This window comes from Rhinolophus ferrumequinum, chromosome 5, assembly GCF_004115265.2.
Source record: "Rhinolophus ferrumequinum isolate MPI-CBG mRhiFer1 chromosome 5, mRhiFer1_v1.p, whole genome shotgun sequence".
NCBI classification, from domain to species: domain Eukaryota; kingdom Metazoa; phylum Chordata; class Mammalia; order Chiroptera; family Rhinolophidae; genus Rhinolophus; species Rhinolophus ferrumequinum.
The window spans coordinates 78,576,239-78,601,946 of NC_046288.1; the positions used below are offsets into that span (position 1 = coordinate 78,576,239).

At 42.1% G+C, this 25,708-nt stretch overlaps 1 protein-coding gene across 1 annotated transcript in view; it reads right to left on the bottom strand.

Moving 5' to 3' along the window:
• The window catches only part of LOC117021922 (ADP-ribosyl cyclase/cyclic ADP-ribose hydrolase 1), a 50,097-nt gene extending 24,703 nt beyond the window's left edge, over positions 1 to 25,394 (bottom strand). Inside the window, exons 1-2 of the mRNA XM_033105313.1 lie at positions 25,279 to 25,394; positions 14,171 to 14,443 (exon numbers count right to left, since the gene is read on the bottom strand). Of these exons, the coding sequence (XP_032961204.1) occupies positions 14,171 to 14,443; positions 25,279 to 25,304 (299 nt within the window). The 5' untranslated portion in view covers positions 25,305 to 25,394. The remainder of the gene's footprint in view (positions 1 to 14,170; positions 14,444 to 25,278) is intronic.
• Between the last annotated feature and the right edge of the window lie 314 nt (positions 25,395 to 25,708).

The following is a 25,708-nucleotide window of genomic DNA, read 5'->3' on the forward strand; positions in this document are numbered from 1 at the left end:
GTACCTAGACATGTTAAAACATGAGAGCAAGTCCCCAAAATATGATCAATTCATCTTTGATCTAAGTCTCAAACATTCCTTTGGAGTTCTAAATCTCTCCCAGTTTCAACTGCATGTTTTAAGTCTTTGCTCTTGAAAAATTCTCAAGGGAATTTAATTACTGCCAACATTGACACAGCTCTAGATAAGTTAATTCATAAATACTCTTACTCTTAGAAACCAAGAAAATGAAGGAACCAGTTTTGTTATGAATTTCACAATATTGAAAGTATGAGCTGTCAAAGATAGAAATGACTTTATATTTGCTTGATATTCATAATCAGAAAAAAGAAACATTTGAATAATATCAAGCTAAATACAGACCACAGCCAAACAAAATATGCATTGGGGGAATTTCTAATGTCCCTTCAAACCAAGCTTTACTAACTGCTTCAAAATACAAGTATCCAAACACCAAAGATGTAGATAGCTTTCTGTCATGTGGATGTATCATGTTGATACATTGTCGTAGTAAATGGAAAGTTGAATTTACCAACTTTTTTAAAGGTCAGATTATAGAAGAAATTTTAATTATGTCCATAAAAATATTTATGGTGAGGCCATAAGCGGGTATATACCGTGTTTTCCCAAATATAAGACTTAGCTGGACAATCAGCTCTAATGCATCTTTTGGAGCAAAAATTAATATAAGACCTGGTCTTATATTGTATTTTATTATATAAGACCTGGTATTATATTATATTATATCATATCATATTAATTTTTCCTTCAAAAGATGCATTAAAGCTGATTGTCTGGCTAGATCTTATTTTTGGGGAAACACGGTATCTTCCTTTTGTGGATCTCCTTGCTTTTTTTTTCATTGTAGCATTCCCCGCTACTTAGAATTACACTTTAGGGTTAAGCGATTTTCTATTCTTTTTTATATTTTTGTGTTTTTTTCCGGTGTTCTACAATGAGCATGCTTTACTTTTATAATTAGAAAAAAAATAAGAGTCATTGAAAGGGAAAAGTATATTATTCTCTTGCTCCATTTGTTCTTTAAATTTATGACTTCAGTTTTCACTTTCATTTTTATCTTCAAAATCAAGATTCTCATTATCCCCTGTTCCAGAGTGGATAGTTACCAGTGATATTTTGTTGAAAAAGATAATCCCTTACTCCCCAATCAGATCAACTACAGAAAATTCATGAATATAATCACTCCTCCCCTTCCAAACTCTTTCTCTCTCTCTTTCTCTCCCTCCCTCTCTCTCTCTCAATTCTTGATTTCATCTATCGTTTGGTTTCCTGTTTTGTTCTCAGCATCCTGTATCCATTCTTTCCACCATCCTTTATTTAAAGGAAACTTTGTCTTGGTAATTTTTGACATTTCTAAGGGGTTCCTTTAATGGCAAAGAAAAGTTCCTGAGCACCTCTAAATTCACATATTGCAAAAAATCTCTTAACTGGCCCCTATTTAACTGACTTACTGTATAAACCAACATCCCCAGTCTCTCTGTACATTTGCCTGTCCTCTACATAATTAACAGGCTACTCTCTAGCAACCCAAGAAGTTTCCTTTCTGTTAACCCGGTTGTTATATACCTATTTAAAAATATGTTTATGCTTGTTTTTAAAATTACGTTATTTAATTGTACATAAATAAATTGGATACGTGGAAAAAGAAAAACCAGTTTCACTAAGTTGAATGTCTTGTAAAATTGACCACAGGCGAATTACTTAAAAAGTGTTACTGAATTTGATATTGGTAAACTAATTGTGAAAGAGAATAGGAAATTGTAGAAATCTAGAGGTATTCTTTATTTAGATGACTTCTCAGCCAACTTTAAAGAAACTGCCTTTCAAACAAGCCCATTTCTTCCATCTTGAACCCCTCCTTATCCAACCAGCCACTATCCCATTTCTGTTCTCTTTTCCAGCAAAACCCTTTGTACGAGTTGTCTATGTATACAGTCTCCAATTCCTCTCCTCCTATTTTTTTTTCCTTGAATCTGTTTTGCACAGACTTTCATTGCTACCTCTCCTCCAAGACTTATGTTGTCAAAGACATCCACCCCTTGGTCAATTTTCAGTCTTCACCTTCCTTGACTAGTTGAAATCACTTGAAAGAGCTGATTATACTTTTTCCCTCTAAAACACCTTCCCTTGCATTTCTACACACTGTGGACTTCACATTTTCGTCTCCAGCCCAGTCCTCTACCTAGAACTCTAGACTCACATGACCCAACTTCCTATTCAACATCCCCAATTGGCTGGCAGTGGACATTGCAAAACTGATACAAATGAAACCAAACTATTAATTTATTTCCCAACTTGCTTCACCCCGGTCTTTCCCTTGTTCAGAAATGGCAATTCACTTTTCCAGTATCTAACTAAGCCCCCAAACCTTGGAGTCATTATTTCTTCTTTTTCTTTCACATCCTATGTATAAGTCCATAGCAAATCATATCGGATTTATTTTCAAAATGTATCCAGAACCCATCCACCTCTCACCAGCATCCATCACTATCCAAATCAAAACCAGCTCTCATCTGAATTAATATCAGAGCCTCTAAATCCCTCCCACACTTCTTTCCTTGCCTCACTTTTTGAAAGAGTCATGGAAATTTAACACAGTGTGGACATTGGACAATATTAAAGAATTAATCTTAATTCTGTTAAGTATTATAATGGTATTCTAGCTATGTTTTATTATTTATCTATTTATTTATTTATTTATTTATTTATTTATTTATTTATTTATTTATTTATTTTGGTTAGAGATATAGACTGAAGCATTTACAGACAAAATGATATGAAGTCTGGAATTTGCTTTAGCATACTTTAAGAAAAAGTGAGGAGACATGAAATAAGGATAGCAGAAGGCTGATAATTATTGAGGCTGGGTAACAGGTAAATGGGGATTGAAATGAGCATGATTGGGTCTGTTATTATTATTTTCTGTAGTCTTATATATGTTTGAAATTTTCCATAACAGAAAGTTTCGACTTTTCCAGGTTTCGCTCACCCTCTTCTTTCAGCTTTTAATGAAGTCTTCCTTATTTTATTATCATACTTAGAACTCTAAACACTCTCCTCCCCACCGCAGCATTCTTTTCAGCACTTTCTACCTGCTACCAGACAGACTACATTTTCCTGCTTCCTTTACTGTCTGTTTTCCACCCCCAGCTACAATATCAGTTCCATGTGAGAAAGAATTGAGTCTATTTTGTTTACTACTGTATTCCCAAAATCTGGAAGAGTTTATGAAACATAATAGGAGCTCGATAATAATTACTGAATAAACATGTTCTAAAAAATATTTAAAACTTGGAAATAAGGCAAAAAAGTGGGCAGCACGTTCTTTCAGTAGCATATTGGGCATTTTTTTGACTGGCTTATCCAAGAATTAATTACCTATTAGATTTGTCTTTGCTACTTATGGCAAACCTTAAAAAGTTAGATGGTAACTTGTAGATCTTGTCTGTTAGAGATACAAATAATTTCTGTCTGACAGAAAGACATCCCAGGGGCGGCTGGATGGCTCAGTTGGTGAGAGCGTGAGCTCTGAACAACAGGGTTGCTTGTTCGATTCCCACATGGGCCAGTGAGCTGCGCCTTCCACAACTAGATTGAAGACAATGACTTGGAGCTGACGGGCCCTGGAGAAACACACTGTTCCCCAGTATTCCCCAATCAATCAATCAATCAATCAATCAATAAATAAATAAATAAATAAAATAAAAGATAAACTTTGAAAAACAAAGAAATCCAAGATCTCTTAACTAAAGTGGCATTCAAATATCTATTCCAGAGTTGAAGTAGTTCTAACAAAAAAAAAACACAAGGAAATAAAAAGAAAGACATCTCAAAAGGTTATGGCTTTTTACTGCCTTGTAAAACATTAACCAGTTTTATATTTAACTTATCAATATAATTCTAATATTTTTTAAAATACTTATAAATACTCAGTGCCTCCAAATTTTCTTTGATCATTTATTGACTCTTCATAAATCTTCAACGTGTTGATTCTGTAGGATATAAAAGTCATGCTCTTAAATTTCGAAACTTCTTCTTCAACAAATGAATTCAAATTGTGATAAGCTGTGCAACTTTGGCTGTTACTCATGACTCTCTGCTGTTGGAGGCTCGGACTGTGCCGTACACAGTTACACAACACACATCTGATCCCCTTGCAACAAGACTTCTTCAACCAGTGGAGGACACCAGGACTCCTGTCCTATCTCCCATCAGGTTTCTCCCAGCCAAGCATGCCCAGGCCCTTGAACTTCATCCAGCTTCTCATCCTGCTGCCCTCTACTTTAAGACCCATTCCTGACAAGTACACGATGCTGAAGCAACATCACAAATAGGTGTCATTTCTCAGAACAACCCCAACCAACTGGTATAGCATCTACGTGGTATGCTGTGTAGGGATTTGGAGGATGGACACTGGTTCCCATACAATGTTGTAATCAATTAGCGGGGCTCCCTTGGGCACAGGCTAAGAGGTACAGAGTGAGTACTACATCCTTCCTCACTCAGCTCAAAGAGGTGATAGTTCAAGAGGTGAGTAAACCACAAAGGACATGTCCTGACAACCGGGGCAGGATGTGGCATTCTGCAGAGATTTCTAACATTTCCCTAAGTACTAAGACAAAGCACTGAACTCTCGGACCTTGCTTCCCTAAAGGGTGGAGCCCGGTGATCCCACAAGCGCAGACTCAAAACTCACCTTTGAGATGGACACAAAAAGTACCAGATGCCTCCCTCTGGAAATGCTAGGATGTTGGAATGGGTTTCCCCAGGCCTTAGGAGCTGCATAGAGCCTACGCTTTTGAAAGCCACGTGATGTGACAGCTCAGGCTACACAGTCAGTTCAATAACGTGCCCTCCGGTTTACCAGCTCTGGACCTTGGGAAATCACTCCAAGCCTTAGTTCTCTCATCAGCCTAATGGGTCTGATGTGTCCAAGGATAGAAAGAGATGAGTTCCCATCCCCACTCTGCCATGTACTAATGATAAGACGGACATCATGGACATATGGCCAATGTAGTCACCCAAGCCCTGGGCTCAGAAAGGTCTCCTACATGGCGTTTAATACTCTACAGTTGCTGTTTGGAAATTCTTAGTAATTTTATCTTTGCTTTTGTGTCTTGTGAGAAATATCCAATGGGAGTGTGCAACAAGGGCTTGATACCTGGGCTCACACATGCACCAACTTTCCTGGGAAAGGTTCTTGGCCACCTAATGACCACTGCCACCCTCTGCCACCAGCAGGAGCCTGGGTAAAGGAGGGTCGGGGTCAGGCACACGTTCCCCATGTGCCAAGCTGTGAGGTGCAGACCCAGGCACCTGTGAGGGTCTGCTGTCCCTGTGCCCAAAGGAACTCAACATTAAATAGGAAGTAAAACCACCTGGCAGGTGGAGTAAAAGACCTCAGAAGGAAGGAAAAGCGTTTTCCTGCTGTTTGACCAGTGAGCCCTGCATTTTCCTTCTGCCCGGGCCCCAGAGAACACCTCACCAGCTCTCACTCACTGTAAAGGTAGCCAACTCTTTAAACCTCTCTCAGCCTCCGTTTTCCACCCGTGTGGGTCCTGAGACTTTCCTGACAGGAACTTGAAAAAGTGTAAATATAACCAACTCTATAAAGTGCCTACACCTCGTAGACAACCCACAACCATTTTTCCTTCAAACTTTCTCAATGAACTTTGCCAGCTGTTTTCCAAGGGTTTTCTCCCAAAGAGGAAAGGAGGAAGCAGAGTAGCCACGAGTGCTCATTTTTGATAAAGAACAAAAGTTTTCTCAGGGGTCGGGGGAAACTCAGCACTTCCTTCATCTATTAATAATGATACCAGAGCAAGGAGTGGGGGCCAACTTCAGCAGGGAGCACCACTGATCTTTCTAGTAAAAACACCTGAGCAAAACGCTAAGCCAAGGAGCACAGAAGCAGCATCTCTCCTGCTTTTCCTCTCATCTCCGCCATCACTCGTTCAGCCATTTAACGTGCTCCCTGCTGGGCCCTCCTACTAGCCCTCCTTCTAAAAGATTCTATCCCCAGAGCTACATTCTCCACATGTCCTGGTAGCACCCCAAGTCCCACAGGCCCCAAACTCAGTTGCTTTGCACATACACTCCACTCCACACTTCCTTCTACAGATAACTCAGCCCTAGGGCTGACTTCCCTGTTTGCAACCACAGCTGCACATCTTAGAGCCCTGTTTCACTTGCCCTGTTTCCCCTTCCCCATTCAGTCAGGTGCATCTAAGACTCTGTGGACACAGGTCTCCCTCCTAGAACCCAGAATGAAAGGTGGGCTTGAAGGAAGGCAGATTACCTGAGCATGGAGGACACATAGGGGAACATGAGGCCTTATGATGCTCTAATGAATTTCAGGGTCTAACTGGGAATTGACATCAAAAAGGTGGACATTCCGTCACTCAACACGGAAACAGTGCTGCCTTTCTGTCCTGTGCAAGTCCAGTCACCCTCACATCCTTTGTGTGTGGGAAAGTCCAGGCTGTGAACGGGCCAACACAAGGTTCCAGTGGGCGACCCTCCCTCCAGTGGGATCTTCCCAAGGTCCCACAGCCTCTAAAGAGTTTTTGTCCATCAAGTGTCCAGTCTTCCCCCAAGAATAGCATCTTATGTGTCTCCCGGGCCTCCCGCAACAAGGTAACACACACTCTTCAGAGACACACCTCTTGGTTGAAATTCTACTCTAAAAGGAAGACCTCATATACTCCTGCTGTCGTGAAGTCCTTCCTGACTCTGCCCTAAGCGGCGATGCTCATTTCTGAATCGCTGTGGCGTTGTGCTGGCACTTGGCTCATAGCAGTTCACACATTTTCTGGTTTGATAGGGACCTGAGTACATCTGACTCACCCTTGCGGAATCCAGCAAAGGGCTGACAGCACAGAAGCCCCACCTTCTCGGGATCCCCTCTCCTCCATGTACAGACGTGTCATAGACCACACTGTGCTGCAGTACTCTGCTTCCAGGCCAGTCCTCCCCCCACCTTCCCTGCAAGACCCTGGAGAGCAAGACATGTGTTTTCTTCCTCTACAAACCCCCCATGAGTAGCCCCAGCACCATGCACCCAGTAGGTTTTTAGTAAGTGTTTGCTATTTTTCACATTTTGTACTAATAAATTGTATTGAGTTAGAAGTTAGTAAAATGCTAAAGTCATGAAAATGAGAGGCACAGGGAAGTAAAAATGAAGAACTGGACAGAAGAAATCTTAGAAATTTTAAAGAGGAAAGAAAAAGGAAAAGAAGTTGTGAAATGAAGATAAAGGAATCAGAAAAGACAGTCAGTGTGGGCATAGAAATGATCGTGAGAAGGCAGAGTAAGAGGATGAAATATTTTCTCTGATTAAGTGTCTCACTACACGTGTATGTGGGAACCAGCGTGATGTGGACTTGAGTTCAGCTGAGCAAGCATCTATTAAGACTACAATGTGATGAGCAATGTGCCAAACAAAAGGGGACACAGAGGTGAATAAATCAGTCCCTGTTCTCCAGGACCCTAGCTTGTCTTGGGGGAGGGAGGCGGAGAGCTGTCGTAGCAGGGTCTGATCCCATCCCTGGACATCCAGCAGCTATCAGGGATGCCTGCAATTCATGGGGAGGGCTGGTTTCCCTAAAGCTCAGAAGATTCGTGGAATGGAAGCCACATCATCTAGGTGCCTCCCTTGCGGCCCACATTACTCTGGGTGCTGGCTCTCCATTTCTTCCTGCAGACTCTGCCCCACCCTTCCACCTTCCCTGGGTCCTGACTAAGTCTCGGTTCTCTCCCACAGTATCAACATGCCCCATTGTCAGTGCTAACAATTCGCTAACACTTTGGTGGTTCTTGGCCACATGTTTCTTGAGTTGCATATGCCCAGGGCCCTGTTGGTCACAAGGAAGTTCCTGTGTGTGAAACTTGAGGTGTGATCTGTTCAGGATTTTTCTGCACTTAAGGTTCCTGTTTCAATTCAAAAAAGGCCCAGCTTGATAACCAGAGACAAGTTTCAATACTAAAAGACTGGCAGACAGGGAGTTCTGTGGGATTAAGAGATTCTGGAAAAGAAAAACCAAGGAAAAAGAACAGGTAAAGAAGATTAAAGTCCTACGACCAAACGCCCAGAAGCTATTAACACAAAAGAAAAAACAATCCAAATGCCCAAAATAGAAACTGATGGATTTGGGGAGTGATAGTATTGCAAAGTCCACTGAGGAGATATATTAATTCTGCCTTGGTTTATTTCTATTATTTACAATATACTATCTTGTATACCATTCCTTGAACTCAACTAAATATTTCTGCTTATTATATTCCAGGCACTATTTTAGGTCCTCGAGATACATCACGAGACAAAACATCCCTAGACTCAAGGAGCTTATATACTACGAGACATATCTTGGGTTTTTGTCATTTTTAAATCTAGTTAATGAAAGGAAATAAAGTAGAAAGAGCAATCGATGTTTACAGGGAAAAAAAGACAAGAAGGAAATGAAAATCAAAATAAACATGAAGATCCATGAAGGGTTAATGCTGTCCACAAAATGTAGGCTGCTCCTTCCATTCGGGGGTGGTGCTTGTTTCCCTGCCTTTTGAATCTGGGCTGAACTGGTGACTGTTTTAACCAATGGAATGCGGTAGAAGTGATGCTGTGCCAGTTATGGGTCTAAACCTTTCAGAAGCCCTGCCAGGCTCCATGTTTAAGAGTCTGGGAACTCGGAGAAATGCAGCTACACCATGGAGACATCACGTGGAGAGGCCACAGTGGAAGGAGAGCCCCGGAGACAATACAAAGAGAAAGAGAGGTCCGACCACCCTAGCTGAGCCCAGGTGCCATGGCGCCATCACGGAAGTACAACATTTTGGTTGTTTCAGCCATGTCGATCCCCCAGATGACGATAGCCCCAGGTGACATTACATGAAACAGACCACCCAGCTGATCCCTATCAACCCACAGAATCATGAAAGATAATAAATGGTTGCTGTTTCTAGTCACTACATTTAAGGTAGCTAATAATGCAACAACACAACCACAACAGGAAGTGGTAGCTGGAAGTGAGATTCTGTGTTACAGAAACCTAAAACTGTGCATGTTGGTTCATTTTGTGTGTCAACTTCATAGGTCATGGTACCCATGTGTTGGGTATTTGGTCAAATGCATCTGGATATCACTGTGAAGGTATTTTTTTAGATGAGAGTAACATTTAAGTCAGTAGACTTTGAGTAAAGCAGATTACTCTCCATAACGTGGATGGGCCTCATTCAATCAGCTGAAGGCCGACATCCCCTGAAGAAAAAGGAATTCTGCAAGCAGACTGCCTTCAGACTTGAGCTGCAACATCAGCTTTTCCCTGGGTCTCCAGCCTGATTGTCTACCCTGCAGATTTTGGACTCATCAGCCTCCACAATCACATGATCCAATTCCTTAAAATCAATCTCTCTCTCTCTCTCTCTCTCTCTCTCTCTCTCTCTCTCTCTCTCTCTCTCTCTCTCTCTCTTCCTCTCATTCTAGAGAACGCTACTACAATGTGGCATTAGGCCTGGGGAGAAAGCATAAGTAAGTAAGGTCTCAAGGACACTGTTCATGAAGGCTGGATGGACACAGAGGAAATTGTTATTGGAGGTTATGAAAAAGGTGACCCATGTTACATAATGGTGGAAAGCTTACTAACACTGTTACCTGCACTAACAGATCTAGTAGAAATATACCAAACAACTTAAATTTGGCTAAGGGATTTCCAGGCAGACTATTGGAAATGCCAAGTCATTTCTTTTAGCTGTGTACAATAAGGTAGAGAAATCAAAAAGAGAGAGAGAGGGAGAGAGAGAGAGAGAGAGAGAGAGAGAGAGAGAGAGAGAGAGAGAGAGAGAGAGAGAGAGAGAGAGAAAGGAAGGAAGGAAAAAAGAACTAAAAAAAAAAAAAAAAAAAGAACTGTTCATGTTTAGTAGAATCAACACCAAATATTTCCAAGGCAGGTATTGATCGGTTTGAAAATAAAACTGCCATTCCCCATCTTTCCTGGTCAAAGAATGTCAAAGTAAGAAATGGCCTCAAGGCAATGAGCACATCCAGGGTACTGACAATAAAACATGTTCACAGAGTCAAGATTTCAGGGGTGTGACTGTAAGGCCCTAAGACATCACGGAGAAAGAGAGAGACCCAGCCTTTCCAGCATCCCAGGTGACACCAGCCTTTCCGCTGACCCCTCCAAACTCCCGTTCATGTGACTGATATCAGATCTATTTTGGATATTCCAGCTTAATTGAGGGCCCAGATGATTTCAGCCCTAGTTATGATCGATCACAAGATCATAACTAAGCTAAGCCCAATCAATCCACAGTCATGTATAACATTATAATAAAATGGTTTCTGTTTTGAGCCACTAAGTTTTGGGGTGGTTTATTATGTAGTACTGATAAGCAAAATACCAATTATAGAGCATTTGAAAGTGAACAACTACAAGGAAAGAAATCTACAATAATTCTATCATTAACCTAACAGTGCCATATTTTACTATCATTTTTCTTTACATTTAGTTTTACTGTACATAGTTACAATTATTATGTGCATAATTTTTATGCTGCTTCTGTTTTTACTTGTTATTACATAACATATCAAAATTTTATGTGTTAATAAAAATTTTAATAAAGACCTGCAGAGGTAAAAAGTTCTGGGTCAACGCAGAAACACCAGGTTAAATAGTTGACATGAATTGCTGCTTTGACCGAATATCAAAGAACAAGGCAGGAGACAGTAACCTGGCAACAGACAGATGTGAGAAGAGGATCACAGGAACGATTTCAGAATTCACCAAAAGAAAGTTTGTTGATGGTAAGAGGGTATGACTACAAGGAAAATAGCCAGTGTGCCAAACATCCAACAACATAGAAAGAAGGAGGAAACTATTAATCAGTTATAACCTTGAGGGTAAAGTCCCCGGGGAGCCAACAGAAATTAGATACAAGGAAGGCTGGCAGAGAGAAAGACTCAATATATATATAATGTATGTACAATATATAAATAACTCCCATAAAAAGAAATAAACAAGCAACTCAGCAGAAGTTAGCATGGATCTGAACAGGAAATTCACAGAACAAAATATAAATGACCAATAAATGTATAGAACACGCTAAGACTCACTAATAACCAGGAAACAATTAGGTGTTATTTTTCTCATAAAGAATTGATACTATTCAGCAATGAAGGGACTGTGGGAAAGCATGCCCTCTGACAAATGGTGATGGGAGTAGAAAATGGTACAGTTATTTTGGAAGGAATTTAGAAATAGTTATCAAAATTTAAAATATGCATAATTCTCCCTTTGATCCACCAATGCCACCAGTAGAAATCGATCCTACAGAAACACATGTGCAGTAAAATATCTGTACAAAGACGGTCATTGAGGCACGTCTGTCCCAACTCGGAGGATAGCTTCATGAGAGTGGGAACTTTGTCATCCCGCCTGTATTGTGATAGCTAAATCACTGCCTGGGACATAGTAGATGCTCAGCAAATATTTGTTGAATAAAAGAATGGGACTTAAAATTTGGAAATTAATTTTCTGTCACTAAGAAATATTTACATCTACCCTATGGAACACTATGAGCTGTTAAAAAAAAAAAATGAGGTAAATCTATATGTACTGACATTGGAAAATCTCCAAGACCAAGGGTTAAGTTAAAAAAAAAGGAATAATTGTAAAAAATTGAAAAAAAAACCACCATAAATTCCATCATTAGAGGACTGATTTACTGGATTGCAATTTAAATATATCTAACCTAGGCATCCATTTTGATGTGACATTGTTATTATTGTGTTATCATTGTGTTATTATGGGTGTTACTATTGTGGAAAGATGTCTGTGATATTGCACTTTCAAAAAAATTATCATTTTCAGCACTTAGTATAATCAGGATTATTCCTCTTCATCCTGATAATCTCCCCATGTGACACTATCATATCATTTTACAGTTAAGAACATTGCAGCACAGAGAAAGTAAGTAAGTTATACAAAGTTTCATTGTAACAGAATCAAGATTTAAACCCAAGCAGTGGGTTCCAGAGTTTGTGCTTTAAACCACACGAGGACAAAGTGACCGTATGTTCTGGTTTAACCTACTGACTCGGCATAATTATTAATAGCATCCTCTTTCTTTTCAAAAAGTCTCCTGACATGATCAATACGTTGTAGATTCACTCTACGTATGTTTAAAACATGCACAGACAGTACAGTGTAGTGGCTGGTTCGGCAAGGTACTCAAACTCTCGACTCCAGTTTGCTCATATGGAAAACATGACAGCAAAAGTAAGTGCCTCATATGGTTGTCAAGGGACTAAACGATTTGATTTTTTTAAGTGCCTGGCACATACTGAGTACCTTGTTAACACTAGCCCATTTACGTAAACTGCGTGCATGTGCATGTGAGAAATCTGGATGTTCAAAAAACATTAACAGAAGCTTTCCCCTGCTAATATTTTAAATGTGTACATGCACACATATGCGTATGTTGAACATATACATATGTATACAAACCTGTGTGTTTACCGCTGAGAAGGCATCCTGACAACCATTAAAAAGCACCTGGTGTCTATGGTACATCCTGCTTGCTGTATGGATGTGCTAATCTAACCAATAGGATGTGGTATTCCAACCATAGTGTGACCACACCAAACATGACCGAACAGCAAATATTTGAAACTATTAAATTAAGGTGAAAATAAAGACCACATTTATCCGTACTAATTCAGATAGAATATCCATCCCTTGATTTAATTGGTACTAAGCTCAACAACTTGAAGGAACGCTACCACTTCTAGTTTACCGTCAACTATCACGTTCATACTTGTAAACAAAACTGAAGGGACCCTGAAAATCTCTGGACTTGAGCGCTTTGCCATGAAGACCTCTGGTATCTGCACTAGAACCCACCTCTTTTTTTCGTTTTTTGTTTTCAAACTTTATTTATTTATTTATTTTACAACAGCAAACTAATCAGAAACAGTCTCAGCGACATAGAGGAAAAACTGAGGGTTGCTAGACAGGAGGGCGGTGAGGATAAGGGGGAAAGTGAGGGGATTAGATAGACCCCAACTCTTGAGCTCTGAGGCAACTAAAAGCTCCTTGACCAGGACTGCAGGGGTCCTGGAGGCCGAATTGTGCAACCTCCACCCACCAGGAAATCGCAGCTGCCCCTGCCGCCTTAGGCAGCCTGAGAAACAGCTTTTTACTTCCCAGCGTGTTCCACTTCGTGTACCACTTCAAAATGAGTTCTCCTGGTGAAATGAAACCCTGGGAATAGCAGCGAAGAAACCGGTTCACTGTGGGGAGAGATTAGTAACTAGCTGGGAGGGGGCTCGGGAACCTACTGGAAAGGTCCCATAGCTTGATGTGGGTGGTGTTTCCAGGGGGTGTCCAGCTTCATCGAGTTGATGCGCCTTACCAGAGAAGCTGCATCTCAGTTTTTAAAGTTGTTATTGTTTCGTTTTGTCAGTGAGTTCTCTAGTCATTCGTGTCACACACGCAAGAGGAATCAGAGAGCTGTTTTCTATTAATGAATGAAACTCGTTTCAGAGATCTGGCCCTTCTGACACCATTCCGCCACCTCAGGCTCCGCAAACCACTTCAGCAGGTGTTATTCGTAACCATCAGGGCATTTTCGGGTCAGACGCGGCGAAAGGAAACCCCATGCAAAGTAGAAAATGCCCCCAACACGTGCCCTATCCGTTGCCCTCCACCTGATGCCCCCACCGCCACCCCATACCCCCCACCCTACCCCCACAACCGGCTCCTGCAGTTGTTTTAGGGCTTTGCAGCAGGATGGTGAGCTTGGAGGTGGGCTGCGGCTCTGGGCTGCCCGGGTCGGGGCACCTTGCCCGAAGGGCGGGCATCTCTGCCAAGTGATCTCAGCTGAAGGGACCCGGCCGGAGAGCAGCGCATTCTCTCCGCACGACCGGTGCCACTTCCAGGGGCTCCTGTGAGAGGCGCGCGGAATCTTAAGCCGGGGACTCCGACCTCAGCACTGCCCAGCAGGCTCTCATTTGACCCAGACAGAAGATGCTTTGTTTCAGGCAATCCAGACAGCTCCTCCGCCTGCGGTGCCCTGCGGTGCCCTGCTTTGCCCCCTGCCGCCCGCAGTAAGCACCGCGCGATGCCCCAGCCGCGCGCCACAGGCGCCAACTCACCTCAGCTCAGGCCGCAGGACTTTAGTGTAGGTGTAGCATCGCCCCAGGACAATCTCCGGAAAATTCGGAGTGGTGCCTTTCCCGTCCCACTCCTTGAGCTTGGGCGCCGGGAGACCCCACAGGACACCCACCACCGCCGCGATGGTCAGCACGACCAGGACACAGAAGGTGCCCAGACAGATCTTGGCTTTCTGGGAGAGGTTGCAGCATGGTTCGTCCTCAGACACGGGGCTGAATCTGTGGTTGGACATTCGTTCCACTTCAGGATCAGTCCTGCGAAGTCAGAGGAGATGGGCTTGAGGCTGAGCAGGACGATTGGAGAGGCAACTGGTCAGGAAACTGCAACCTCCCCCTCTGTCTTTCACTTTTCTTTTCATGGCTTCCTTCCCCACCCACCCCCTCCTGCAAAGTTCCCTGGCTGGCTGGACCAATAAAGATTTAAAGGACTTAAAAGACTTCAACAATAGCAGAGAAGCAGCCACCTTAACCTTACTCTGCAGACGCCTAAATAACACACAGTATATCCTTGAACCTTTCTGCTTGCTCCCTTTGTCAGCTTTGCACTTAGCCTCACTGTGGCCTGGAAAATAGAAAGGCTGGCTACCCGTCTCTGCACCTCTGTGCAAGAAATGCCTCCCACCTGCGAAGGAATGCTCTGCTGCTACTACTTAGCATGAAAAATGCCAGCTCAGCCCCCTTTTAAGGCTCCACCTAAGCTTTACCCCTTCTCTCAAGTGACACATGGTTAAGTCTGGGTTCAAACCCAGCTCCACCACCCACTGGCTGGGCGATGTTGGTAAGGTACTTGATCGCTCTGGGCTTCAGATGTAAAGTGGGGACAATAGTAGTACCCACTTCACAGCATTGTTATGAGGATTAAGTGAATTCATACTTACGACCTGTTTGGCAAAAAGCCTGAAACATGGTAAGCACTCAATAAATGTCAGCTGTTCCTACCTGCTCCGTGAGCATGTGGAGAGGAAGCAATTCTACAATCCACGGGTTGTGCTTAGAAAAGCGTCTGCCATACAGTAAGCACTCCAAGTGGTGGTTCAGTACATAACCGAGTGGCTTTTCCCAGACATCCCTTGCCTCTCCTCTCTCAAGTTCCCTTAGAACTGGGAATCCCAGACATGGGGTGTGTGTAGGAGCTCTGCCTCCTGACCTAGGGAAAGGGGTGAACGTGGCTTTAGGGCTACTGAGGTTAGTACACATGCTGATGGTGACATCTGGGCATTCTCTTTTGATTGCTTCTCAGTGAATGAGAAGGTCACCTACTGAGAGTGCGTGGGGTGCTGGGCGAGCTGCAGGAGCCTGGGCGAGTGGAAGGAGTGGGAAATGAGAGAGGTTCCCAGGGTGTCATCAAGTGGTCAGGAAGGTGAATAAAAGGCCAGTCAGTGAGGGTACGTTTCATCCAGCCACCTGCTTCTGCTTAGAGCAAACAGCAAAAGTAGGCAGAGTTGGATTTGGCGGGGTTGGGCTTTGCCTGTGTGTTGGTTTGCCAGGGCTTCCATGATAAAGCAACAGAAACGATATGCTCACAGGCCTGGAGACTAGAAGTCTGAGACCCAGATGTCAGTGGGGTTGATTTCCCGGCAGGCCCCTCTCTCCTCTGTTAATAGATAGCTGCCTTCTTGCTGTGTCCTTACGTGGACATTCCCTTGTGTGTCCACACATCTGTGTTGACATTTGCTCCTTTTGTAATGACACCAGTTATATCGGATTAGGGCCGACCACAATGACCTCGTTGTAACTTGATTACCTCTTTAAAGGGCCCATCTCCAAATCTAGTCACATTCTGAGGTCCTGGGGGTTAGGACTTCAGCATATGAACTTAGGGGTGGGGACACCATGCAGCCTATAACATCAGGGAAGAGAAAGGCGAGGGGGTTGAAAGTTTAAGCAAAGATGGGATTTTAGTAATGGAACAGAGCACCTAAGTCTCACAGGGACTCCATGGCTGGGAGGTCATGAAGGGGACAAAAAGTTGATGGAGGAAGGGTTATCTCTACTTGCAAATTACTCCATCCAAACTGAAATGTTCATCTTTCTCCTTCAAAGGAGATCTTTCTCTGGACTTTCAAATTGTAATAAAAAAATTCCCGTCCTCCAGATGCCCAAGCTAGAAACTTCCAAGTCTTTGACCCTTCCTTCTCCCTCATCCCACACATCCACCCAGAAGTTGGTTCCTTCTGCCTGAGAATTATTTATCAAATATCCACTTTATTCATCTCCTCTGCCACCGGCTAGTTCAAGAGAAAGCCCACCCTCTTTCTCACCTAAGAAGAGCTTCCCAACCATTCTCCCCAAATCCTCTCTCCCCAGCCTCTGCCGTCCATTTTCTCCACCACAGCCAGGCTGGCGGCTTTCTTTTAAGCCACACTTTGTAGATATGTAACCTTTGAAACTTTACTCTGACTCCTCACACCTCCGCTAGTTGTAGACACAGCAAGCAAGCATACAAGCCCCCAACTCCTCCTCCAGCCTCCAAAACCTCCTCTCTCCCCAGGCACTCAGTCCCGTGGGGCTTCTCTCTGTCCCCAACCAGACCAACCTCTTCCCTGGCGCCAGGCCATCCTGCCTCCCCGCTGTCCACCAACTCCTACTCCTCTTTTACACCCCCTTCTCATTGACTGCTAGGTCACTTTCACTGCAACTTCCTCTGGAAGCTCTTCTTGACCCCATGCAGCTCCCAAAGTGTGTTACGTCTCCAAGTTTGACACTTTCTAGCTTAATATCACAGATGCCAGTAGATCTCTTAGGACAATACAAATGAAATAATAAGGAAAATGGGATGAGAAATGGCTTTTCCTTGGGGTTCATTTCCCTGATCTCTGACGTTGCTGTGTTCACTGCCTTCTTCTACCTTGGCCTGAACTTTATTTTATGTTGAATAATGTGCAAGGTCAAAAATCAGTTAACGTGTAACATATCTTGCCACCTCTCCTTATTGAACTGAGCCATCTGATATTAATAGTTTTCTAGTGTGTCTAACAAAACATTTAAGAACTGCCACAAATACCACCCCTTTAAAAAGGTATTTGTTGTTTGATAATAAATATATTAGGTTGGTGCAAAAGTAATTGTGGTTTAAAAGGTTAAAAATAATTGCAAAACCCTCAATTACCTTTGCACCAACCTCATAATAAATACACATGGAGTAAAAATCAAATAGAACAAAGTGAATTTGTAGAACATCACTCTTCCTCCTGCCCTGCACTAAATATTAATGAACAGGCGGCATATCTCTCTGTTTATTTGTACATATAAACAGGCAGCAAATGTCCCTGTTTATATATACATATAAACAGGATTCGTTTTGTCTTAATTTCGGGTTACAAATCGGCAGTGACTTGGGGGCACTTCAGCTTTTAGTCTCTTCTCCTCTTTGGTATAACAAAGCCCTGAGAAAATAAAATCTCAAAGGACCTTTACTCTGCCGAAGTCACTTGATTAGTGAACCCTTTCACTTTGTGTTCTATCTTTCTACAGGTGTTCAGAGTCACAGATGTCAAGCATATATGTACATATAAACAGAGAGATAAGCCTTCATAGTCTCGTAAAAATTATAGCATATTGCATGTCCCGTTGTGCACTTAGCTGTCTTCAGATAGTGATATACTTTGAAGGAGGTTTTATCAGCACATGTTGCTCAATCTAACTCTTTAGATGACCCTTGTTATTCCTTTGTATATATACCATGATTGATTTAACCAGACCCATATTGATGGGCACTTAGGTTTTCCATTCCTTTGGAACCACGTTAAATAGTGGAATAAATATTGTTGTGTCAGTATATTTTTTTCACATGTCCAAGTACATACACTTTAACATTTAAAATTTTGCAAGATACAGACAACCAAAGAGGTTGCACCAATTGACACATCCACATATTTATACTTTTGAATTTGTTTTGTCTTAATTTCAGGTTACGAATCGGCAGTGACTTGGGGACACTTCAGCTTTTAGTCTCTTCTCCTCTTTGGTATAACAAAGACCTGAGAAAATAAAATCTCAAAGGACCCTTTGCTTTGCCGAAGTCACTGGGTTAGTGAACCCTTTCACTTTGTGTTCTGTCTTTCTTCAAGGTGTTCAGAGTCACAGATGTCAAGCATCCTGGTACGCCCTTGGGGAAAAAGATGGCAAGTACACAGAAAAGTAACCACCTTTCCTGCACGCCCTCTTGTTGTGGCACGATTTGGTGGGAAAGTTACATTTTTTAATTTGTTTTCTGATCTGCCAAATGGATACAGTATAATGTTTCCTCAACAGGTTAGAGTGGAGATTAATTTTGGGATAATATACACACCTAGGATAGGATAGGTACTCAACAAATGGTAATACTGTTATTGAAGACATCTTTGCACATAGTTACAACGCACTGAGGCTCAAAAAAAATGGCATATTTGGGCATTCATTCATTTAACACATATTAAGGACTCACCACATGCCAGGTACCATGGTAGCTGCTGAGGACACAAAATTAAACTGGCCTCGAGGAAGCCCTGTGTAGAGCAGTTAAGAACGTGGGCTATCTCGTGAAGTAGACGTGAGTGGGCTCTGCCACTTGAGCAAGGAATAAAACTCTGAATGAAAGTTCCTCTTCTGTAGAGGAGGCTTAAAATTATCTGTGGGCGTCACTGAATTATTTTGAGGATTGAATCAGGTAACGTATATAAAGAACTTAGTTGAGCTCTGACCCCTAGCTAGTATTCAAGAAGTAAGCACTAATATTGGGGTGGCTGCATATGGACAGGAGAGATCGCAGTACGTCAGAGTGGATTTCAGGAAGTGACACTAGATATGGCTGCTGATGGAAACGCAAAGCTTGGGAAAAGGGGGAAAAGGCATTTAAACGGAACTGCAGGGAGATTTTAGGATGGATGGCGCACTAGAGTAGTGACTTCCGTGACTTCCTCCCAGCCACATAGCCAGTGAGTAGAAATATGAGTCCAAAATGCAAATTTTAAGCTCTCTTCTTTTCTACGTCAACTTCGTTAGTCATTTTTAAATCATCCGTTGTATATATACCATGATTGATTTAACCAGACCCATATTGATGGGCACTTAGGTTTTCTACTCCTTTGGAACCACGTTAAATAGTGGAATAAATATTGTTGTGTCAGTGTATTTTTTTCACATGTCCAAGTACATACACCTTAACATTTAAAATTACAAATAATACAATCACATTTTAAAAATTGGAAATAGAGCAAGAGAGCAAAATGTCCCCACCTTCCAAAACCCTAACACAACTACCGTTAACATTTGGTATCTCTCCCTCCAGCCTTTTTTCTAATCGTTACAGCTTTAAAGGTAATTATAACATACCATTTGAATACACACACGCATGAGCGCTTGTGTGTGTGTGTGTGTGTGTGTGTGTGTGTGTGTGTGTGTGTGTGTATAGTTTCTGTTCTTTCCACTACACTGTGAATAGATGGTCACTGCCAGGCCATGTCTCGTCTCCCAGAACAATGAACACAGACTCAAGTCCCAACTTTGCACTTCTTGGTAGCTCTTTGAACCTGAGCCTAATATCCTGTGATTCCCCGGAGTCTCAGGCTTGCTGTTAAAACCTGTGAGATTACCTATAAGATAAGAGCAGCCGAATTCCCTTGTAAAGCCCTGGAAATGGGGGACCCTCCTCCAACGAGAAGCAGCTGCATGAGAACACGGCCACTGCCCATCTTTGTCCACTACTGAGGTCCTAGCATCAGAGCAACGCCTGGTATGCAGCTGGCGCTCAAGCAATGCCTGCAGATTGAACAATTCTCTCTCCCCCAGTTGAAACCCAGCAACAACAGACCGATCATCCACCAGGGGTGGAGAACCTAAGAGGTCCCAGGTCCTCTCCAAATTCTCAGCTAAGACCCATCCATGAACAAGCATCCGTTGTTCATGTGCTTGCTGAGTGGTGGAGCACAGTGTTGAAGGCAGAAGAGGTGAGAGGCTAAGATTAACTACAAGATTCTTCTTTTTCCTCCTTCAACAAAATGGTTGCTAACATCCCCGAGTGTCAAATACTTTGTGTATGATACCCTACCACATTGCCATCATGTAACCACTTTATTATTCCCATACTACAGATGAGGAGCCAGAGGCTTAGAAAGCTAAGCAATTTGACCAAAGTTAGTTAATCGAGAAGGGTTTTGAACCCAGATAACCTTATTTCAAACCTGTCACACTAACCTTACCTCTATGCCATTAGGCAACAGATACTTAGGACACCCATTATGTGCTGGCCCAGAGTTGGCACTCAAACTGTCCTTGCAGAGGATTTAGTGTCCAAAGTGGCACCTTCTGGAAACATGTTCTTGGGCTCATATGAGCCAGGGGCAGCCGTGAGGCTCTGAGCATCACTGGGAAGGTGGGGGCGGACCTGTTTGCTTAGGAACATGTCTTGTTTCTCAATGTTTTGTACCTCCTCATGTTAGACTACTGTCACCTGAAGAAGGGTGAATAGATAGATGTTAAGTATCAAAAACAACAGGAAAACACATTCATGGATGTCAAACACATCACAGCCAGCGATCTGGTGTCTCTAGCCGTCTTGTGGGAAGGAAAGCTGCACGATTTCTCCTCCCACATCCTGAAACCGAACAGGGCCAAGTCATGTATTCATTCTTTACTCTGTATTTTCACTGAAGCAAGAATTAATAGGACTTGGCAGAATGCCTCAAAGTGTGTTTAATTCAGAGAAGCTGCCTGTTGTTCCTCGTGGTCCATTGCTTGCTTGTTAATTCAGCCTGGGTAGAGACCCAAGTGCATGAGAACTTCTCAACCACTTCCTCATTTATGGCTAACCTCAGCCTAACAGATCTGGGGACTTCGCAGCCCTCCCTGCCCTTCACCTAACTACTACTTGCTCTTCCTGAACTTTATAAGGCTTCACATCTCGGTTGCAAGCTCCTATCATGGGCTCTCATATGCACCCTATGCTTCCTGATATTTTGAGGAACAGTTTCTTCATGCCCCTGGGTCCCACACTAGGCTGTAAAAGGATAGTGAAACAGTCTTTTTCTCATGTGTGATCCTAATGACTAGCAAGTCCCTGGTACCTACTAGGCAAACTATTGACGAATCTCATACTTTACCGCAAATCTTTTTCTTTCATTTATTTCTTCATCCATTCAGGCATGAAATAGTTACTGAGCACCTACTATGCTTCATGAACTCTTTTAGGTACTGGATAAACAGCCGATAAAAAGAAATTCAGTACTTATGGAGCATATATTCTAATGGCAGGCAGACATATAACAGACAAGATAAAAAAGTAAACCACAACATATATGAGGTGATGATGAAATCTAAGAAACAAAATAAGCAGGAAATGAGGTAAAGACTGGGAAGAGGATGGCGACATTGGGATGAGGGCTCACTGACAAGGTGGCATTTGAGTAAGGATCTGAAGAAGGGGAGGTAGCCACGTGACATCTGGAGAAACAGGGTTTCAGCAGAGGGAAGAAAACAGTAAGTGCTGAGCATCTGGCGTGTGGAAGAAGAGCGGAGGCCAGGTAAGAAGTGCCTGGTGCAGAGAGCAATGAGGAGGAAGTAGGAGAAGAGGCCAGAGGGGTAACTGCATGTGTTGGGGGCAGGGGACAGACGCGTACTTGGTGCAAATGAGTGACATTTGCCCAGTGTGTTTCATCAGGTTCACTCTGGCTGCTTGTTGAGAATAAACGGTAGTGAGTGGAGGGCAGGGTCAGAGAAACCACTTAGGAGGCTACGGTGCCACAATCTGGACAAGAGACGCTGGTACCTTGAACCAGCTTGGCATCAGCAGATATTGGTTGAATTCTAGATACATTTTTTGATATCCCTGTGACCCTTTTTTTAAAATTATAGCTGTCATTTGATGTTATTTTATATTAGTTTCAGGTGGATAGTGTGGTGGTTAGACATTGATATAATTTCTGAAGTGATCTCTCTGATGTTTGGAAGGCGGAACTGACAGAATTTGTTTATGCGGTAAAGAGACAGAGAGAGGTCACAGACCGCCCAAGGATTTTGGCCTGAGCAACAGGAAGGATGAGTGTCATTAAGTGAGTCGAGGAAGACTATGAAAGGAGAACTCATCGGGGGCAGGTTAAATTTGAGATGCTCGTTACATACCCAAGTGAAAATGTGAAGGAGATAAACATGGTGCCAGGCTTTACAAATATTAATTTTTGCAATCCCCAGAACAACCCCATAAGATAGGGAGTATTCTTGGCTCTATTTCATAGGGTATACTGAGGTTGAGAGAGGATGAGTGACTTACTCAAGGTCACCTAGCTAGTAGGTAGTAGAACTGGGGAACTGGGATTCAAACCCAAGCCATGGGATCCAGAATACCTGCTCTTCCAAATCACCCTGGCTCTTGGCTGAGCAAACACACTCACTCCACCGAATTTCAGTCACTTAGGAAAATCCTTGCCGTTAGCTCTGTGCCAATCACTGTGGCTCAGGGCTGGCTTGTTCAGATTAGATTAGCTCTCAGTCTCCTGCTGCCTAAACCAGGGGCCGGAGCACACAGGGGTTGAGGGTGCAGAGGGGGAAGTTTTCCGGAAGAAAATCAGGATATTGTCACCAGAAGAAGGATGCTGAATTTCAAAAAGCAAAGCACCCTCATTGACATCAAATTTAACCCGCTCATAGCAAATTCAGCAAAGTTCATATATTATTTATTTCATATATACATTTCAAATCACCCAGAACACCCCCAAAATTTATGCCAAAATTTTCTAACCAGCTTTTCTTATAAGATGTTGACTTGATTCCCTAGGAGACTTAGGCTATCCATTCCTATACTCCAACACAAAGAGGCTAAAGGTCAAATATCTCAGCTGGGGGGAGGAACACATACTTGAGTCTCTAGGAGGCAACTGTGCAGTGTGTTCCCAAAGTTACCAGAGCAGCTACACACAAAACAAAAAACTCAAACGAAAGCCACAAGTGGAATTCACTGAAAGTAAGGTTACTGAATATCATTCACTGATTTTATTTTGTTTTTTAAAACAATAAACTTAAGTTTTAGAGCAGTTTTAGGCTCATAGCAAAACTGAACAGAAAGTTGAGTTCTCAGACCTCTTTCCCACACACAGGCACCGCCTCCCTCACTATCAGCTTCTCCACCAGAGTGGAGGGGCATGTGTTACAATCAAGGAACGTGCACTGACACATCATCACCCAAAGTCCATAGTTTCCCTCAGGGTCACCCTTGGCTTTGTACATTTATGGGCTTTGACACACGTGTAATGACATATCCCACCATCACAGTTTCATACAGAATACTTGCACTGCCCCAAATATCTTATGTGGGCCCCCTATTCATCACTCCTTTCACCCTAACTTCTGGCAAACACTGATCTTTTCACTCCCTACCCAGCTTTGGTTTTCCCAAATGTTGTATAGTTAGAATTATACAAGGTCTGACAATTAAGTTTGTGAACTTTTTGCAATGATGTTACTAACATTTTTGATATCAGAGGGATTATTCATTATGAAATTGTACCAACCGGACAAACAGTTAACCAAGTTTACTATTTGGAAATGCTGAAAAGGCTGCGTGAAAAAGTTAGACGACCTGAACTTTTTGCCAACAATTCATAGCTCTAACAATACACCAGCCCACACGGCACTGTCTGTGAGGGAGTTTTTAGCCAGTCAACAAATAACTGTATTGGAACACCCTCTCTACTCACCTAGTCTGGCCCCCAATGACTTCTTTCTTTATCCAAAGATAAAGGAAATGTTGAAAGGAAGACATTTTGATAACCTTTAGGAGATCACGGGTAATATGACAACAGCTCTGATGGCCATTCCAGAAAAAGAGTTCCAAAATTGCTTTAAAGGGTGGAGTAGGAGCTGATATCGGTGCATTGCTTCCCAAGGGGAGTACTTTGAAAGCTACTGTAGTGATATTCGGCATTGAGATATGTAGCATTTTTTCTTGGATGAGTTCACTAACTTAATTGCCTGACTTTGTATAGTATGTACACTTTTCAGAGTGGCTTCTTTCACTTAGTAATATGCATTTACGTTTCCTTCATGTCTTTTCATGGCTTGATAGCTCATTTTAGCACTGAATATTTTATTGTCTAAATGTATCAGAGTTTATTCATCTATACACTTGCTGAAGGATATTTTGGTTATACTTTTTGTTTTCCGAAACTAAATTTTTTTCAACCTAATACATTTTAGAATTCTGCATACTTTGCTAATTAATTAGTAGTCAAAACAAAGTTCAAATTTATATTTTACAAAAATAACCCCTTTGCAAAGTAACAGCTCTACCAATAGCTTTTCAAGTTACATTAGCAATATTCTGCTCATGTGTAATTTTGAAAATTAAGAGAGTACAAAAAATAAAATTACTCATAACTTCATCACTCAGAAATAAATGTCATTAATAGTAATAATTATATGTATGTATGATTTTCCCAGAGTTTATATCCCAAGATTTTAATTATACATTATATGATAGATATTTTACCTGTCTTAAATATCCTTCATAATAGTATTTCTAATAATACATAATCCTCAATAGTATTGTCACTCCACAGTTATTTGATCATTATTCTGATTTCTAATATTGTCTCCCTTATGATTTTCTTATGATAAATTTCTAGAATTTGGATGAAAACATTATTATTGATGTCAGAAGAAAAAGGACAAAAATAAAAAGAAACTGGAAATTAAAACATATTCCCAAGCTGTAAGCAAATGCCATTGCCCTCTGTTTCTCTGCGGCATCAACCTTAATGACATCTTGCCTACATCCTGTTTGTTTGTGGCCTAGATTTGTGTGTTCATTTAATCCAAGAAAATTGAAATCGAGCAGCCAGAGAGTACATTCCACTTTGGTAAACATCCTGCAGAAGATGTGGAAGAGGAGGAAGCTTTTAAAAGACCTAGAAACACTGATGAGATGGTTGAATTACAAATTCGGCTTCAGAGCAAGAATGCTGGGGCAGTGACTGGAAAAGGAGGCACGGATATCATGGCTTTGCATACAGACTACAATGCCAATGTTTCAGTCCCAGACAGCAGTGGTCCAAGTGCCTATTGAGTATCAGTGCTGATATTGAAACAATTGGAGAAATTCTGGAGAAAATCATCCCTACCTTGGAAGAGGGCCTGCAGTTGCCATCACCCACTGCTACCAGCCAGCTCCCACTCAAATGTGATGCTGTGGAAGGCTTACGTTACCAACACTATATAAAGGAAGTGTCGACTTTGAATGCCAGCTGAGACTGTTGATACAACAGAGTTTGGCAGGAGGAATTATTGGGGTCAAAGGAGCTATAATCAAAGAACTTTGAGAGAACACTCAAACAACAATCAAGCTTCTCCTCATTCCACTGACAGAGTGGTTCTTACTGGAGGAAAACCTCATTGGATTGTAGAACGCATGAAGGTCATCCTTGATCTTATATCAGAGTCTCCCATCAAAGGGCGTGCACAGCCTTACAATCCCAGATTGGAGGACCTATTATTGCTACACAAGAAACTATTCCCAAAGATTTGGCTGGATCTATTATTGGCAAATGTGGT